This window comes from Myodes glareolus, chromosome 12 (assembly GCF_982192425.1).
Source record: "Myodes glareolus chromosome 12, mMyoGla1.1, whole genome shotgun sequence".
NCBI lineage: Eukaryota > Metazoa > Chordata > Mammalia > Rodentia > Cricetidae > Myodes > Myodes glareolus.
Genome location: NC_142037.1, coordinates 82,952,807 through 82,969,955, shown reverse-complemented (window position 1 = coordinate 82,969,955; position 17,149 = coordinate 82,952,807). Strand labels below are relative to the sequence as shown.

Below are 17,149 nucleotides of genomic sequence, written 5' to 3'. Positions count from 1 at the left end.
CTGTTGCACCAACACCTCTCCTAGCTCACACCTGCCACAAGTTGTGAGCCTATGACAACCAGTAAGAGAGGAGGGCATGGCCAAGTATGGTTCAGGGATAGGTTCTTGAAAAGGTTCAGGGTTCTTCTGGAAGACAGAAGGGAGCTCCTCCCATGGGAGGAGCTGGTTAGTTCCCTCCGTCATCCACTTAGCATAAAGAGAAGTGGCCTGTGGGTAATAAAATGCAGCCTGAAGATTTACTGGGATAGCAAAAGACTTGGTTGGTCAGCCAGGAAGCTGGAAGGTAAGGGCCAAGGAAACCCAAGGGAAGGCAATGAACAAGCTAAAGGGACTCTTGGGAAGTGTGTTGGCTCTGTTTTTATGTTTTCCCAGATTAATTCCTATCACTGACATCCATCACAAAAAAGGCACCAAGCAGGAGGCAGATGGAATGATAACAACCTTATTATTGCCATCTCAGTACTGGTACAGGAAGAGTAGCCATGGCGACAGGATGGCGGTTATACATACACCCCATGTACCCGGTACCCATGTACTGACATCATGGACTAGCTAATCTGCCATCAGCAGACAGCAATAAGCTTGACAGACCACTCTCAAGAAAAAAATGGCCACTTAGTGCCAACACTGGGCATTGACTCTCCGGAACCATGAGTCTATATGTTGAAAACCTACTGCCTTGGCAGGACAAGATTTAGACACAGGGTCTTCAACAGTTAATTAAGATCAAGTGAGGTCATTTGGTGGGCCCTAATCCAAAAGAAACAGTTTCCTTTTGCAAAGAGAGTTAGGGTTCAGAACATCATACCCCAAAGTCTGGCACTTTGATGTGCTAGGCTCTTTGAGGCGAAGACTCTGGAAGCCTCCAAAGCAAGGTCTCTCTAGCCTTCACCTACCATCCCATCCAGGAATGAGGAACGGACACTAGAAACCCACTCACCCAAAGTGCACCACAGAACCTACAAACCTCCCTTTCCCCATAAAGACTCTCATCTCAGAGGGTCCTATGCTGCACCCAGGAGGGGAGGAAGCTACAGAGGGGTCAGGAAGAGTGTGAGAAGCCAGGCCTTGCTGGGCTCTCTACTGCCATCCTGTCCATCCTTCCACTATTCTCAAGGGTCTTGTAGAGCCACTGCCTCCTGTCAATCACAGGCTTCACTTCCGCCTGTGTTGACTGTAGACAGAACCCTTCTCTCGCAGCTCCGTGCTCTCTGTTCTCATGTGCAGAGCTGAGGTCATCGGTCGTTTCCACCCACACATCTCTGAGCTCCCTACAAGAGCACGCGCCAGCAATCCTCAAACATGTATGTCACACACCTGCAAGGACGACTCTGGTTTCTTTCTCTTCTATCCCACACTCCCATCCAAAATATAAACCCTGGAACTCACATTCCCAATGGGGGCACAAAGACATCAGACTAGGTAGACTTCAATTCTGTAGGCCACTGAGACCTAAAGCCCTACCTCCTCACACCTGGGGAAGAAGGCAGGAGACAGAGAGGGCAGGAGAAAACCCTGCATCTCTCAGCACCCCAGAAGATGAAGGAGGAGGCTGGAAGGAAGAGTCCAGTATGCTGGATCATGCAAGTGTCCAAGGAAGATGCCAGACACTTTGGCTGGGTCGAGCGCAACATCCCCTTTCCTTGTGCCCCTTGAAAGACAAGTGTTTGCATTGAAGTTTTGGCTAATGTGGTATTTGTAGGTAACGGTTACTAATGGCACACATTGGTATGATGCAATCATGGTTGTTCCCTTCAGGCTCTCCTATCTGTGCTCACTTTAACCCAGGGCAGTCATGAAGCTTTGCGTTTGTTCCTCATTCAGGGCACATGACTAGCCCTTTAACAGGAAGACGTTGTGGCTTTGACAAGATTACAAACACTGATACATATCCTATCTGGCTAACTAGGTTGATGTTTCTCTCCGAAATAATGCTAAGAATGAGAATGTCCATTCTGATCAACTGTTCAGCTCTGATGTATCTTGTTACCTTAAAAACAAAACCCCTGACACTGACAAAAGCCACCCTGAGACCTAAATTCTCAGTCTCCTGCAAACACATCAGAACTCAGTACACAGCACAGGAGCACACACGCATGCACGCACACGCGCACTCCGTCACACCCCAGGGCCACCACGCAGGTCTCACCTGCTGCTGCCTTTGTCGCCTCACTTGTGCAAACTGAGAGAGCACCAGCTGCCGGTCAAGCTGCTCCATCCTCTGCTGCCTCTGGATGTCCACGGTGGCTCCCATCCCAACTCTGGCCTCGCTGGTTGGCTCTGAAGATGAGAAGATGGGCTCGAGGGCCCAGGAGGAGAACCGGGCCATCCTGCCAGGGATGCGAAGCAGCTGGTGGACCTGGAACACTTTGCGGTCATAGCACATGCCTGAAATCTAAGAGAAGACACCCAGCTGATTGTTCAAACGTAACAAAGATTGAGATGGTATATTTAACAGGGACCGATAGTGACAATGTCTCCAAAGGCATTTTCTAGTTGTGGCAGTGTTAATAAGTCCCGACACGTGGCAAAGCACACAGCACTCCTAGACACTCCTGCTGTGAGAGCGCTACTTGACCCACAAACCAACGCGGATGGAACTTACTCAGTAAGACAAGCTTGCTCTATTAATTAGGAGTTAGTAAAGGCCTGATTATTTCATATACCATGTACAGATACAGTATGTAAGGAGAATGTCTCAATTTTAAAAGAAATCCAGGGGCTGGGAGACGGCTTGGTCAGTCAAATGCTTTCTGGGCAAGCAAAGAAACCTGAATTCAGTCCCTGGCTCCTAGCCAGACCTGGCTGCATGTGTGTATAACTCCCATGCTGGGGAGGCTGAATCACAGCAATCCCTGGGGTTCACTGACAATAGCCTGCAAGCCCTAGGTCCAAGTGAGGGAGCCCATCTGAAGAACCCAGGTGGATGATCCTAGGGCAGATACCAAGATTGACTTCTGGCTTACATACTCACACCCCTAAAATTAAAATACAAAATACCAAACAATCTCACACTGGAGCAACTCTGTGATGCCCCACTGGCAGATGGCCTGAGGGACACACAGGGCAGAAAGGAAGGACATGTAAACCCCGAATTTACCCATCCAGGATTCAAACATGGCTCTTTCTCTAGATGTTCAGTTACTCATTAATATTAGTTAGCAATAGATATTGTGGAAAATACTTTTTACAAACAAATCTATTTGTTGTAAAGATCGTTACAAAAGATGTTTATATAGAAGGAAAAACCTCAGGATTACTTCTTAATATGGCTTTTTAGGTAAAAATCACCATGCATATTCTTTTAATACATTAAAAAAAAACTTTAACTGGGTGATAGTAGCTCTCACTTTTAATCCCAGCACTTGGGGTGGGGATGTAGACACAGGCAGATCTCTGTGAGTGAGTTCTTGGTTGCCAGCACATCCATTCCTTCACTGGCACTGGAGCCGACTTCTTTGGGACTCCAGCATGCACAGAAGACCAGCTGGGACACCCAGCCTCATGGGAATGAGCAACTACCAGATTCTTGGACTCTCCATTCATCCACTGTTGGATTAGCTGGACTGCAGCCTCTAAGTCAGTCTATTAAATTCCCACATATAGATATAAATATAGAGGGGGTTCATTCTATAGTGGTATAGTATTTGTGTTTTTATAAATAAAGCTTGCCTGAAGATCAGAATGCAAAGCAGCCACACTAGTCAGCCATACAGGCCAGGCACTGGTGGCACAACTTTAAGACCAGCAGCCACACCAGTCAGCCATAGAGGCCAGGCAGTGGTGATGTACGCCTTTAATCCCAGCACTAGAGAGTATAAGACACGAGGAGGCAGGTCTCAGTCTCAGTCTGAGGGTTCGTGAAGACAGGATCACCATTTCAGTCTGAGGTAAAGGTAAGAGCGAATGGCTGGCTGCTTTGCTTTTCTGATCTTCAGTTTGAACCCCATGTCTCTGGGTTTTTATTATTTGTGTTACATCTAGCACCCAATGTTTGGGGGTATGAATTCACGAAAAAGCCATTTGCCTGAGGCTTTACAGTCACCCTCATAGGCTGGAGCTACACACGGCCAAAGTCACAGCCTACCAGCTAGGCGATTCTTTCTTCTCTCCTGGGAGGCTCTCCCTAAACCCCCTCCTCAGGCTGATGCCAAACTAGTAGCTGCCTTGAAATCCAGTCGGGTTTTTACTGTTCTACACAGCAGCAATCAGCCTCACATCTTCTTCATCATCATCACTGGTGGCAGAATTGGTGAGAAAATTGAGAATTAATTAAGGGGGAAATGAGTAAAAAGAGAGAGATTTTTTTTCCCACATTAAAAAATTGGGAAACACTATTAAAATGGGAGTTATGTCTCTATTGATAACACACTGAACAGTTTGAAGACAGAACAATTTAACTAGTTTAGATGGGATTTGTGTAATGCCAAATATAAACACCAGCTTTATCAATTTTGTTTTATCACTAAAAGGTTGGTTAATCTGAGTGCTAAGATAGAAATTTTAGAAAAACAACAAAACAGACCATAGAGATATTCAAATCCAGACAGGGGAATTTAATGGAGAATCAATTTCAGCATTGCATTATAAGAATAGAGAGGAACACCCTAACCACCAACCTTAATATATCCAGTAACCTTACAGGAAGTACCAAATGTTAGAGGCTCTGTAAGAGCTGAAGGGACTCCTATGGCAATGTTAGATTTAAGGAAGGAAGCAGCCATCTCCTATGGCATGCATTTGCTTTTGTGAAGCAAATTAAACGTGTGGTCATCTTGTAATAGAACTACCCCTAAGACTGGATAGACTTGGATACAGTTGTTTTAGAGCCTGGTCGACAACTGCAATGGAGCACCTGGTTCAGAGAAGAGGCTAAGACCATGGAACAACGGAGTAAAACTGTAGGTAAGGAAATCTCCCAAGACCAACTTTTTAGAGAAGGAGAATATGCTACTATAGAAAGGAAAATTGTATATGACGGCCACACCCTGGATTTATGCCATGGAACAGCTCTGAATTCTTGGGACAGAATTGAAGAAGTAGAAAAGAAGATTGAATTATTTACTAAAGTCACACAGGGTCCAAAAGAAACCTCCACAGACTTCTTACAAAGACTGATGTCAGCACAAAATAGAATGACACCAAATTCAGAAGCTAGACAAATAGTAACTGACTTACAGGCTTTTGAAGATGCTAATTCTCAATGCAAATGGATAATTAAAGGCAAGATCAGCACCCCTTGGAAGATTGGGTTTCAGATACAATCAATACTAAATCTCATGATGATGATACTTGGGTAGGAGAGGTGATTTCTAGAGGTTTGAAGAAAACTCGAAGTATTTCAATTGTGGCAAACAAGGTCACCTTAAAAGGGATTGAAACAGGGTGTTCCTAGAAGCAATGTCTTTTTCCAAGCATAATCCACTCAGAATGCCCCTCCCTTCTGGATCATGCAGAAGGTGGGCATTGGACTAATGAATGTAGGTCAACAAGGGATATTCAAGGTAACTCTTTGCCGTCAGGAAACTGCCTGAGGAGCCTCTCGCAGGCCCCTGTGTCAAATCCGGTTCAGTCATTTCCTGCCATCATAGAGGAAACTCCTTACAGAACAATTAAAGATCCTAATGCCTATTGAAAGAAACCACACTGCTCTAGATAACAGAACAGCCATAAAAGAGAGAAAAAAATTCAGGAGAAACCATAGTTGAGTATTTCGGCAAACTTCTATAAATGAACAAAGACCAAAACTATAAATACAAATAAATGACATTATCATTGAAGGCTTGGTAGACACAGGTGCGAATGTAACAATTTTACCAAAATCTTGGAATCTAAATTGACTCTTCAGGCGGTAAATGCTCAGTTTTTAGGAACTGGAACTTTATCTCAAGCAAAGCAGAGCACAAGATGGGTCGAATGTATAGGGCCAGAAGGACAGAGAGGAATATTAAAACCATATGTAGCTAACATAGCAATGAATTTGAGGGGATGTGATTTGTTACATCAATGGAATACTTAGATTAACATTTCCCCAATCTTAGAAACAAACCATAAAATAAAATATGTTTCTGGGAAATATTACAAGATAGTACAAAGAACAATCACTCACAATCACTGATCATTCGCGTTGTACAAGAACAGGGCACAACAGCTGCTGATCTTCCAACAGCCCTACCTTTAAATTGGTTGACTGACAAACCTGTACGGGTTAAGCAATGGTCTTTAACAAAAGAGAAAATGCAGGCTTTAGAATAGCCAGTACAGGAACAACTAGATTCTCGGCATCAACCAGTCCTTGGAATTCTCCTGTATATGTTGCTAAAAAGAAATTATCTTAGAATAGATCTTTGTAACATAAAGCAAGTAAAAAATTAATATCTGCTGAGTCTATTCCTGCTAATTGGCAAAGTCTCAATTTTCCTTTTCTATGTAAGTTTTTTAAAATGATGAAACTGACAAATTATGTGCAGAAAGTGAACCCTGGAAAAAAGCCTGTAGTAATTTTTTGGGGGGAGAGATTAACAACTATCTCAAAAAAAGCAAGAGAATTCAACTTATAAAGAGAACAAACTGGATCCTTCCTCACATTATAAGGAACACACCAAGAACTGGAGTCTGTTCATTCTATACTGATGCAAACAAATCAGAAAAGGCAGGCCACAAATCAAAAAATTTAAGTCAAATGTACCAAAGCCCTTATGATTCTGTCCAAAAGTCAGAATTATATGTCATTCTCATGGTACTAATGGATTTTAAAGAACCTCTCAACATAGTTACCAATTCACGGGACACAAAAGAAAGCGCCTGCCAAACACTGTTAAGACAAGGCTAGTCAGCCCTTCAGGATATCTTGCTTCACAGAAAAGTTCATTGAATATGCTAGGCCTGTAGGCCAAAGACAGATGCCCCGATATTGTAGAGGAACCTTGGGTGACTGTCCAGGCAGCCAGCTATTTCTGTCATTTCTCACATTTTTTGGAAGTCGCTTGCTTGCACTTCCTGCTTACACAGTTAATATTATTTCCTTCTTGGGTTTCTGAGGGAGTTAAAGACTATACAGTTATAGCTATAGTTTTTCTTGTTTACCAGACTTACAAAAGAAACTCACTAAAGAGGTATAAAGTATAAAAAGTTGAGAGACATTAAAAGATAATTTGATAATGTAAATTAGAATAGAAAGTGAATTAGGTTCAACGTTTTGGACTCATCAAGACAGGATAGATAATGGAGTATTTTCTCTGACTTTGTCATATGCAAATGGACTGGACATTGTTGATGTACTTACTGCCTGTACATACTGTACACTTGTGCTTATTGCATACAGTTTTTCTTAGTTATAGCCTTTTTTATTTTAGACAAAAGGGTAAATACAGTGGTACAGCATTTGTGTTTTATCAGAATATACAGTAGTCATACTAGTCAGTTACACACGCTGGGCAGTGGTGGCACACACTTTAAATCCCAGCAGCCACACCAGTTAGCCATAGAGGCCAGCCGGTGGTAGTGGTGCACACCTTTAATTCCAGCACTGGAGAGGAATATAAAATGGGTGGAGACGGCTCTCACTCAGAATCAGTCTGAGGATTTGTGGAGGCAGGATTGCCCATTTTGGTCTGAGGTAGAAGTAAGAGCCAGTGGCTGGCTGCTTTGCTTTTCTGATTCTCAGCTTGAACCCCAGTTTTTGTCTCTGGGTCTTTATTATTCACGCTACAGCACTCTATAAGTTCTGTGATTCGAGAGAACCCAACTAATACAAAATTTCACGACTTCAGCAAGGGTGTGTCACGTCACGGCACTGAAACACTGTGGAGGACAGAACAGAGAGAACTCTACTCTCACGGCGACACATGAGTACACGCGGCCACCAGACACGCTCTATGAAGGGTATCAAGTACTTGGACCAAGGACCCACGTTAGGTGGGAAGGGACATAGAAGCGAAGGCCTTCAGGATGACAGGGTGCCATGGAGACTGAAGACAACACCCCAAACATATGCTGTGCAGGATGGGTGCACAGTAAGTGGTCAGAACTCCAGTCTGGGACCCAAGGGAATAGTTAAGCGGAGAAGCGTTTAGGAGTCACTGACTAGTGCCTAGAATTTAAGCTGAGGGAATAGGTAGCATGGGGGCTGGAGGAACAAAAGAGAAAAAGCCGGCCATACCCTAGAGTCCCGCAGGGATGGTAGGAGATGTGTGAGCGGAGCCCAGCCGTAGCTGCAGGGTGAGGAAATCGAGCCAGGGAAATCTGGCGAACACAGCTGCAGATAAGCAGGGGGGTGAGGTCACTGGATGTGGCCCACGGAGGCCTCGGAGCTCTGGACAGTTTGGAGCAGAGGCAGGAGCAAAGGGCAGAATGGAGCAGGCTCTACAGGGCACACAGTGGGACTTGTGGCTTCAAGCACTCCCGTGGCATTATTATCAAAACCGTACAACACAACACAGAAAATGAAAACAGAGACAGTTCCATGTGGAGTGAAACTAGAAAGCACCCGTGAGCCTGAGCCTCACGAGCCCTCGGAAAGTGAAGGCAGAACATGCAAATCCCTGCAGAAGCAGAGCCAGGGGCTGTGGGAGGCAGCAGTGAGCTGGGTGATGACCTTGGTCTGTGCAAGCAGCACCCCATTTCCTCCCTGTTCCCCAAGGTTCCCGTCTTCCATCTCCTTCACGCCTGCGAGGGAAGAATCTGAGGTGGTAGAAGGAACACACACGGAGCCGGCACACAGCACAAACCACACACTGAGCCAGAGGAAGAAGGGGGAATGTGGCGGCATGGGATTACAACTAAAGGGACAACAGCGGATCAAACAAATAAACAGCATGAACCTAAGAAATACTGCAAGTCAGGCCAGGAGTGAGCACCCCATCCCCCAACCCACCGCGCACAACTAATCAATAAACTTGAAAATGCAAACGTTCCCAAGGGAAGAGAAGATGAAATCTACTTCTAGATGCACTGTAGTGGACAAAATAACTCTCAAGGGCAATCCAAGACGAGACACAGACCACCTGGAGGAGAAGCACATGTTAGTAACAAACCGTCAGCGATAAACTCAGTGAAAATGCGAGCCCTTGATAGGGAAAACCAAGGACAGTATAAGGAGTGGAGTGTGTGTGTGTTTGTGAGTGTAAATGCATGTATGTGTGCATGCATGTATGCATGAATGTATATGAATGCATATACATATATCTGTATATATAAAGACACATGCATATATACATGCGTGTATGCGTGCATATACATATATCATCAGAGTATATATTATATATATCCTATATAATTATTATATATTTTATATAATATATACACATATTACTAGGATATATATATATATAATCCTAGTAATAGAGATACTACCATCCATGAAATGAAAGTTCAAAAAGGTTAAGATACCAATTTTCATCAAATTAATATATAAATTCAATGTTTCAAAATAAAATCTTATTTATTAAAATTTATCCAGTTTATTTTACATGTATAAGTATTTTATCTGCATGTATGCATGTATGTGTACCATGTGTGTGCCTGGTGCCTACAGCAATCAGAAGAGGGACACGGAGTTCCTGGGACTGGAGTCATGGATGGCTGTGAGTCACCCCATGTGGGTGCTGGGAATCAAGGAACCAAAGCCAGGTCTTCAGCAGGACCAACACGCACTCGTAAGCACTGATTCGTCTCTCCAGCCCTCAAAATAAAATCTCAACAAGGCGTTTGCTGGGACTGAAATGCCAGTCCTCAGCGTCTTCTCAACTACTGAAGGTCTACATTCCTTAAAGCAGCATGGTGGGAAACTGAAGCTGAGCAAAAATGACTGCAGGCTTCATCCTTCATCCTTGTCTGATCTACCGAGAGGTGGGCTTCTGGAAAGGCCCCAGATGGTGAGCACGTGTTCCAGGAGCACGCATGGGAAGGAAGAGTGCACATGTGTCTAGCACTTCACTATGACCCTGGGCGTCAAACAAACAAAACAGCACCGTGCAATGTTTCGATACTCATGGTGGAGTAAAACACATAAAGCTGAGCAGTTCAGCTCCCTGTGAACAGCTGACAACCCCGTCACCCTGCTCCATGAAAAGACAGCACAGGAACAATGACATTAAGGCTTTACCTAAGTCTCCACAGTTACACTTATCTTATATTAAGACTCCTTTTAGTTTTATTAAGTCAGGGTCTCATTAGGCCGAGCTGGCTTTGAACTCACTCTAAGTTCGGATCCTCCTTTCCTCCATCTCCTGAGAGCTAGCAGCACAAATGTGTGCCACCGTGCCCAGAGTACATCATTCTGTCAACCGGGCTACATCCTCAATCTCAGACAGTCTTGTCTTGGAAGTCATGCTTTGCTGAAGAAATCAGAGTATGAGTGGGGAAAAGAGTTAAGTTGTAGAATGCCTGCTTAGTATGCATGAAGCCCTGGATACAGTCTCCAACAAAGACTGGGAGAGACAGGGAGGGAGGGAGCCAGTGAGCGAGTGAGCAAAAGGACAGAATGAAGGTGGCTAAGGTAAGAGTGCCGCTCTTCCAGAGAATCTGAGATCAAATCCTAGCACTAGCACCAGGCTGCTCACAGTCACCTGTAACTCCCGCTCCAAGGGCAATTGTACTTACAGGTGTGCATACCCATACATGCACACACACAATAAATCTTAGAAGTGAGGCCAGATGCTAGAATCTGCAAAGCAACAGGCCAGGAGGAACTAAGCCAGGACCAGTTCTGAGGCAGGATGTCTAAAGAGCAGTGTGAGGGCCAGCAGCAAAGATAACAGCTCAGACAGCAGATGACTAGATAAGGCAAAAGGGAACAGACACACGCTATACCTCAGGGCCAGCTAGGCCTAGAACAAAGCATCCAGCAGGAGTTCGGGAACCCTGTTTAGGAAATGGGACATTGGCACCAAACCACCAGAGACTACTGTGGGTCCGCATCTGTGGGATATCTAGGCCAAGGTCCCAGGGTGTGGCTCTGGGTTAAAGGCAGGAGTCCCCACATGGCAACGACAGCAGGTATTTCCTCACAAGTCTGAGAATGTAAAACAGGAAATTGTTTTCTTCTCAGGACGCTGGAAACATGAACATCAACTGCACACTGACTCAGGTTTCACACCGTTAACCCTTCAGGAAGGGAGCCCCAGAGCAGGCTCAGAGTCAGCAAAGACATCAGTTTGCTGGCGGGGGACAGGTCAGCACTCTTGGTTAGAGCTGGCCTCACCTATCCTCTGGTCTTGTTTACAGCACGCTGAAACCACAGCAAGCAGAGGCAAAAAACCATGACCCGCAATGACACCAGGTGCCGAGCCTTTCCCCAGCCCACGGAGACCCAAAGAGGTCCAGCAGGGTCCCTGGGGACCACAGTCCCTACACCCCGTGCATCTCCACAACTCAAACAAGCCTGGGGGCAAACGCCTGCCTGCATCTGAATGGCAGCACATGAGCTCCCGAGAGCAGATCCACCGAGGACTCCTTTCTTCACCCAGATACACACTGACTATTCTGACTATAATAGACACACTGACCATTCTGATGGTCCACGCTGCTCCAGAGCACAGTGGAGAGAAGACCGAGAACGTCTCCCAGACGGAGTCCCCTACCCCGCCACGCTGAAATGCTAACAGAACAATGAGGGCAATGGCAGTCATTGCTGGTCACCCCAAGAATGAGTCTGCACATTAGAGATCCTCCAAGTTGTCTGTTTCTTGTGAGCACGTTAGGAAGGATCACTGTCTCCATGACACGCAGAGTCAAGTGGCTTTGCAGTTACTGTGGGAGTCTGGTTGCGTGGTGGTGGCGAAGGGTCAGAGGCTGACTTCTCACCTCTTCTGTGTGAGGGAAGAGTGATGACATCAGCTTCTGAGTAGCCAGCAAAACCACTATACTATCCTGACTGGGGATTCTGAACTGCTGAGAACAAAATCAGACAGATCTCATATTACCGATTTCTAATAAGTGTCTTAGAAACCTGCTGGAACTTCTTCGTCTTTTTCTTTTTCTTTTTCTTCTTCTTCTTCTTCTTTTTTTTTTCTTTTTTAAAGAAAACCATGTATCAGGAGGATGAGGTAAATTGTACAACATGGTCAACTTCCAACAAGACTGCCTTGTGCTGGGTGCTGGGGACCTGGCCTCGGGCCCTCGCACTGTACAGTAAGCACTGAACTCATACAGCTGTCTCCTCTGCCCCACCTTGTGCTACTTGTATTCAACATTACAGTTACAGGAGAGGGCTCAGGCAGGAGAAGGAATTAGCAAAATACAAGGCATAGATGGGAACAGACAGGTATTTCCTGACTGCATGACGATGAAAGTGGAAAACATAACAGATGCGGTGAACAACGTGAGTAAACCCAATACGAACGCTGTCTCCAAACGAGCCTGCTCACTCGAGAACACCGTGAACGCAAGTCTCAATGGCAGCTGTGCGAGGGTTACATATGGGAAAGCAAACATTTCAAAAATAACGTGAAAAGCTAAATAGATGTGGATACATGCCGTGTTCTGGATTGGAAAACATCATCCTGTTCATGTGCTGGTGTGAGATGTGGGCTCCGGAGAAACAGACTACGTAAAACTGTATGGCTCAGAGCAGTAGGTGTTTATCAGCCACACAGGCTGCTCTCTCTATGTGAGGTAGGGATCTGGAAGCAGCTTAGCTGGGTAACGGTTATGACTCAGAGCCTCTCAAGAAGCTGCGTTCAGTCGAGATGTTAGTCACTCTCTACTCATCTAAAGACCTGACAGGGTCGAAGATGAACTCCCAAGATGGGTCAAGAGCACACCTGGCAAGTTAGTGTTGAATGCTGAGAGAAAGGCTCAGTCCCTGCCATGGGCATTTCCGTGTCTAAGGGAGTTTCCGTGTCTCCAGGTACAGCAGCTGCCTTCCCCAAGAGAAGGCAGAGCACAGCAGCTGTGTTCTGACCCACCCTTGGGAGTCACGGCGTCCTTCTGGCACACCTGTTCATTTTAAGTCAGTTACCACATACTACCCATGGAGTCCAGGGATCAGAGGCCAATCTGGGCTTCACAGTAGGTCACACACTCACACACACACACACACACACACACACACACACACACAGATAAACAAGAGAAACACCATCCAAGCACAACATAAAACCCCTCGATACAAAAATATCATATTGGATTGGCAAGATGGCTTAAAGGCAGGGGTACTTGTCACTAGACAGGACAGCCTGGATTCAATCCACGGCACCCACACAGCAGCACACACCTGTCTGTAACTGCAGTTCCCGGAGATCTGATACCCTCACACAGACATACAGTCAGGGAAAGCACCAATGAACATAAAACAAAAATAAATTATTAAAATAATAAGAAAAAAATACAAAAGACTTCAGTCTTTGTCACTGTTCTATTGCCATGAAGAGATAGCATGACAAAGGCAACTCTTAGAAAAGAAAGCACTTAAATGGGGGCCTGCTTACACTTTTAAAGGATTAGTTCATGATGATCATGACAATAAGCAGACAGGCATGGCACTGAAGGAGTAGTTGAGACCTTTACATCCTGATCTATAAGCAACAGGCAGAGAGACAGAGACACAGGGCTTGGTGTGGGCTTCTGGAACCTCAAGTCTACCCTCAGTGACACACCTCCTCCAACAAGGCCAAATCTGTTCCAATAAGGCCACACCTCCGACTCATTCCCAGACAGTTCCAGTAGCTGGGGACCAAGCATTCAAACATCTGAGCCATGAGGGTCATTCTCATTCAAACCACAACTTCATATTCTACAATACAAAATACACGGACTTCGAAAAGAGCAAAACAGTCAACAGAAGGTCCATGTTGTTGCAGGGGAAGATGGCTGGAGGCTATAAGACAGAAGAGAAATACCAACACAGTTAGCTCCAAAGAGGAATAAATATTGTACTCGCCCATTTAAAACATACACATGCACACACACACACAACCACACACATACCAACCTAACAGCTCTAAGATAATCAAAACTGATTAATAATGAACACTCTTGCTAGGTAAACAATGTGAAGATATTATGTCATGCGACTGACAAGCTAATCTACCAGAAATCTCCACAGCACACACTGCTGCACCTCGTCTTTCTCTCCACCTCCCCCTTCTGTAACTAGCACCCTGAAACTAGCTCACGGTAACTTACACTGTCTACTGTCTCCAGGCCATTTGTGCTGCAGACTCTCACCCACCAGAAGGTGTGAAATACATGGTGAGGATGAGGCCTGAGCTGTCAACGGAGGAGGCTATGGAAGGCTGTTCCTAGCTGTGTCTTTCAGTGTCTGGCTTGCGGAACTAGAGAGGCAGCTCACCTCACAGAGGACTGGTTTCAAGGGCTGTGACTCCAGTTCCCAGGAATCCCACATGCTACAGGGACTGCATGCACATGGCACATAGATGTACACGAGGCACACTCATTCACATACAATTGTTTTTTTTTTATAGAAACAGAACTATCCTTTAATACAATAGTCCCACTTCTAAGTACATAATGAAAAGATTAAAATCAGGATATTGTGAGGGGGCTCAGTGGGATATGAGAGCACTTGTTGCTAAGCCTGACATCCTGAGCTGGACATCCTGGACCTGCATGGGGAGAACCAGCTCCAGCAAGTTGACCTCTACATATGTGCCATGACATGTCACTCACACATATGCGCGCACACACACACACACAATAAATGAATAAATAAATAAATGTAATTCGAAAAACGTAAAATATAATTGAAATTAGAACCCTGATGTGATGTTAGCACTCTCATTTTCTCTGTAGTGCTATCCACAATACTCGATGATCAATGTCCACTGATCCATGAACGGATAAGCCATTTGTCTGTGAAAGGGAACCGAAATCCTCCCTATGCAACAATACAAATGAATCAGAAAGCTCTCACACTAACTGAAACAAGTGACTAATCACAAGACAATCAATGCACGATTGTACACCGTCTCTGAGACAAGCCCAGGGAGCAGAGAGGGACCGTGGCGCCTAGGGATCCAGGCAGGGAAGAGGAAATTATTAAGCTCTAGTGAAGCAAATGAACAAGCGCAAGAACTAACACGTGACACTGACTGTATCAACAACACATTCTAAACGTAAAGATCAGCGAGACCAGATCGTATTAAATACTCACATCGCAGCGATATACAGACATGTATACACGTGTATGCGCAGACATACACACACGCACAAGGAAGGAGGGATAGGAAAAGGCTTGTCAGGACTTGAACAAAATGCCAGAGGAGGCGGTGATGTATGGTGGGGCTGTATCTGGACCCTGGGCTCTGATCTGGGCAAGGTGACTCTGTGGAGATAAACTGAAGAGCTGCCCTGTGCAAGACACGGTCAGCTAAAGCAAGCTAAAGACATTATCATGATTATCTGTCAGACATGGAGATGTGTGCCCACAATCTATCATCTGTGAGGTAGAGATGTAGAGAAGAAGTCTGAACGCAGCTTGGGTTACAACACACGCTTCAGGCTACTCTGGGTAACAAACAGTGAGAGTCTGTCTGAGAAAACAAACAAAAGCCCCTAAGACTATGCCAATAACAGCAGCATCACCAGCACTGCCACACGTCTATAGTCCCTGGGCCCTATGTGTCCCCTGTCTGGAATTGATTGATCATTGGCCCTGGACTGAGATGCAACCTCCAAACGGAACAACCACCAAACAGACTGCCTTAGTTAGGGTTTTTATTGCTGTGAAGAGACACCATGACCATGGCAACTCTTATAAAGAAAACATTTAATTGGGGTGGCTTGCCTATAGTTTCAGAGGTTCAGTCCATTATCATCATGGTGGGGAGCATGATCGTGTACAGGCAGGTGTGGTGCTGTAGCTGTAGCTGAGAGTCCTACATCTTGCAGGCAACAAGAAGTCAACTGAGACACTGGGTGGTATCCTGAGCATAGGAAAGCTCAAAGTCCACCCCACAGTGACACACTCCCTCCAACAAGGCCACACCCACTCCAACAAAGCCACACCTTCTAATAGTGCCACTCCGTATGAGACTATGAGAACCGATTACATTCCACCTCCAAATAGATGAACCACCAAATGAAACAGTGGGTCCAGGGTCCTGGAGTCAGGACAGAGTGGGTGGGGAGAGTGAAGAGGGAGGCAGGAAGGGAACAATCGCATAAACATGGGATTAATTCTGTGTGTGACATACACTGGGATCATAACCACTCCTTTGTTTCTCAAAGGGTGAAGGCTCCCTCTAAGTGTGGGTGTTTCCTTGGAGCCTTGGGTGGTCCTGCTTCTCCTTATGGACCTTCAAGGCCAAGCAACCTCAAAGTTTTAGCCAGCCTTGATTTCTCTTGTAGCCTCTGACTTTGTTTCCAATGAACTGCTAAGTTTGGGACTCTAGCTTGTGAATTCCCAGAGTTTAGCTGAAGGCCTTGATCAATACATGAGTTATTCGCCCTGCTACCCTGACCCTGTTTGGTCAGTCTGCATGAGAAGTCTGGGGAAGAAAGAATAGACAGAAAAAAAGGAAGCACAAAGAGAAGAAAAAGACACAATCAAGCTGAAGGCCCACACAAGGTTAGTTCTCACCATGGGGCGGAGGGGGGGGGGCAGAGCCCCTAAATTTACCCACGTTTCCACCAGACAGTCTTCAGACACTGGATTGTTTACTTACTTGTTTCTGTCATTAGAAATAAGCCATGTGAAGAAGAGACAGGCAAATCAGAGCCCACACAGGAGACACCTGACTGCTTTGAAGTAACTCATCTTCCCTTTCTATCACCTTCATGAACAAGCTACAATCTTGTACCATCTGAATGTTTGTTTGAAGAGCCTAACTGCCCCCAGAAAACAACCCCAGCCCAAACCACACTCGGGCTCGATACAATCTGGCTTCCATATACATTTCCACCCCATAGTGGGTAAGAGATTCTTTTTCACACTAAGATCGATCACAAGATAACCCAAGTCTGATGTGCTGTGCAGGGTAAGTACAAAGGGTACTGTGCCGGAGCCACATGCTCCTGGGGACTGGGAGACAGAGGGGCCGTTAATCTGCTCTTACCTAGCCTGAAAAAGAGCAAGTGCTGAAGATGTGGACTGTGAGAACTAAACCTGGAGAAGCAGGCTCTTTCTGTTTTAATCATGGCTGAGGCGGACCACGCTTTTGAGAGTCAAGGTACATCCTAGTGGCTA

At 45.4% G+C, this 17,149-nt stretch overlaps 1 protein-coding gene across 1 annotated transcript in view; it reads right to left on the bottom strand.

Annotated features, from left to right (window-relative positions):
• Window positions 1–17,149, bottom strand: part of Ubac2 (UBA domain containing 2) — a 151,423-nt gene that overhangs the window by 30,500 nt on the left and 103,774 nt on the right. Inside the window, exon 7 of the mRNA XM_048422167.3 lies at window positions 2,150–2,395. Within this exon, the coding sequence (XP_048278124.3) occupies window positions 2,150–2,395 (246 nt within the window). The remainder of the gene's footprint in view (window positions 1–2,149; window positions 2,396–17,149) is intronic.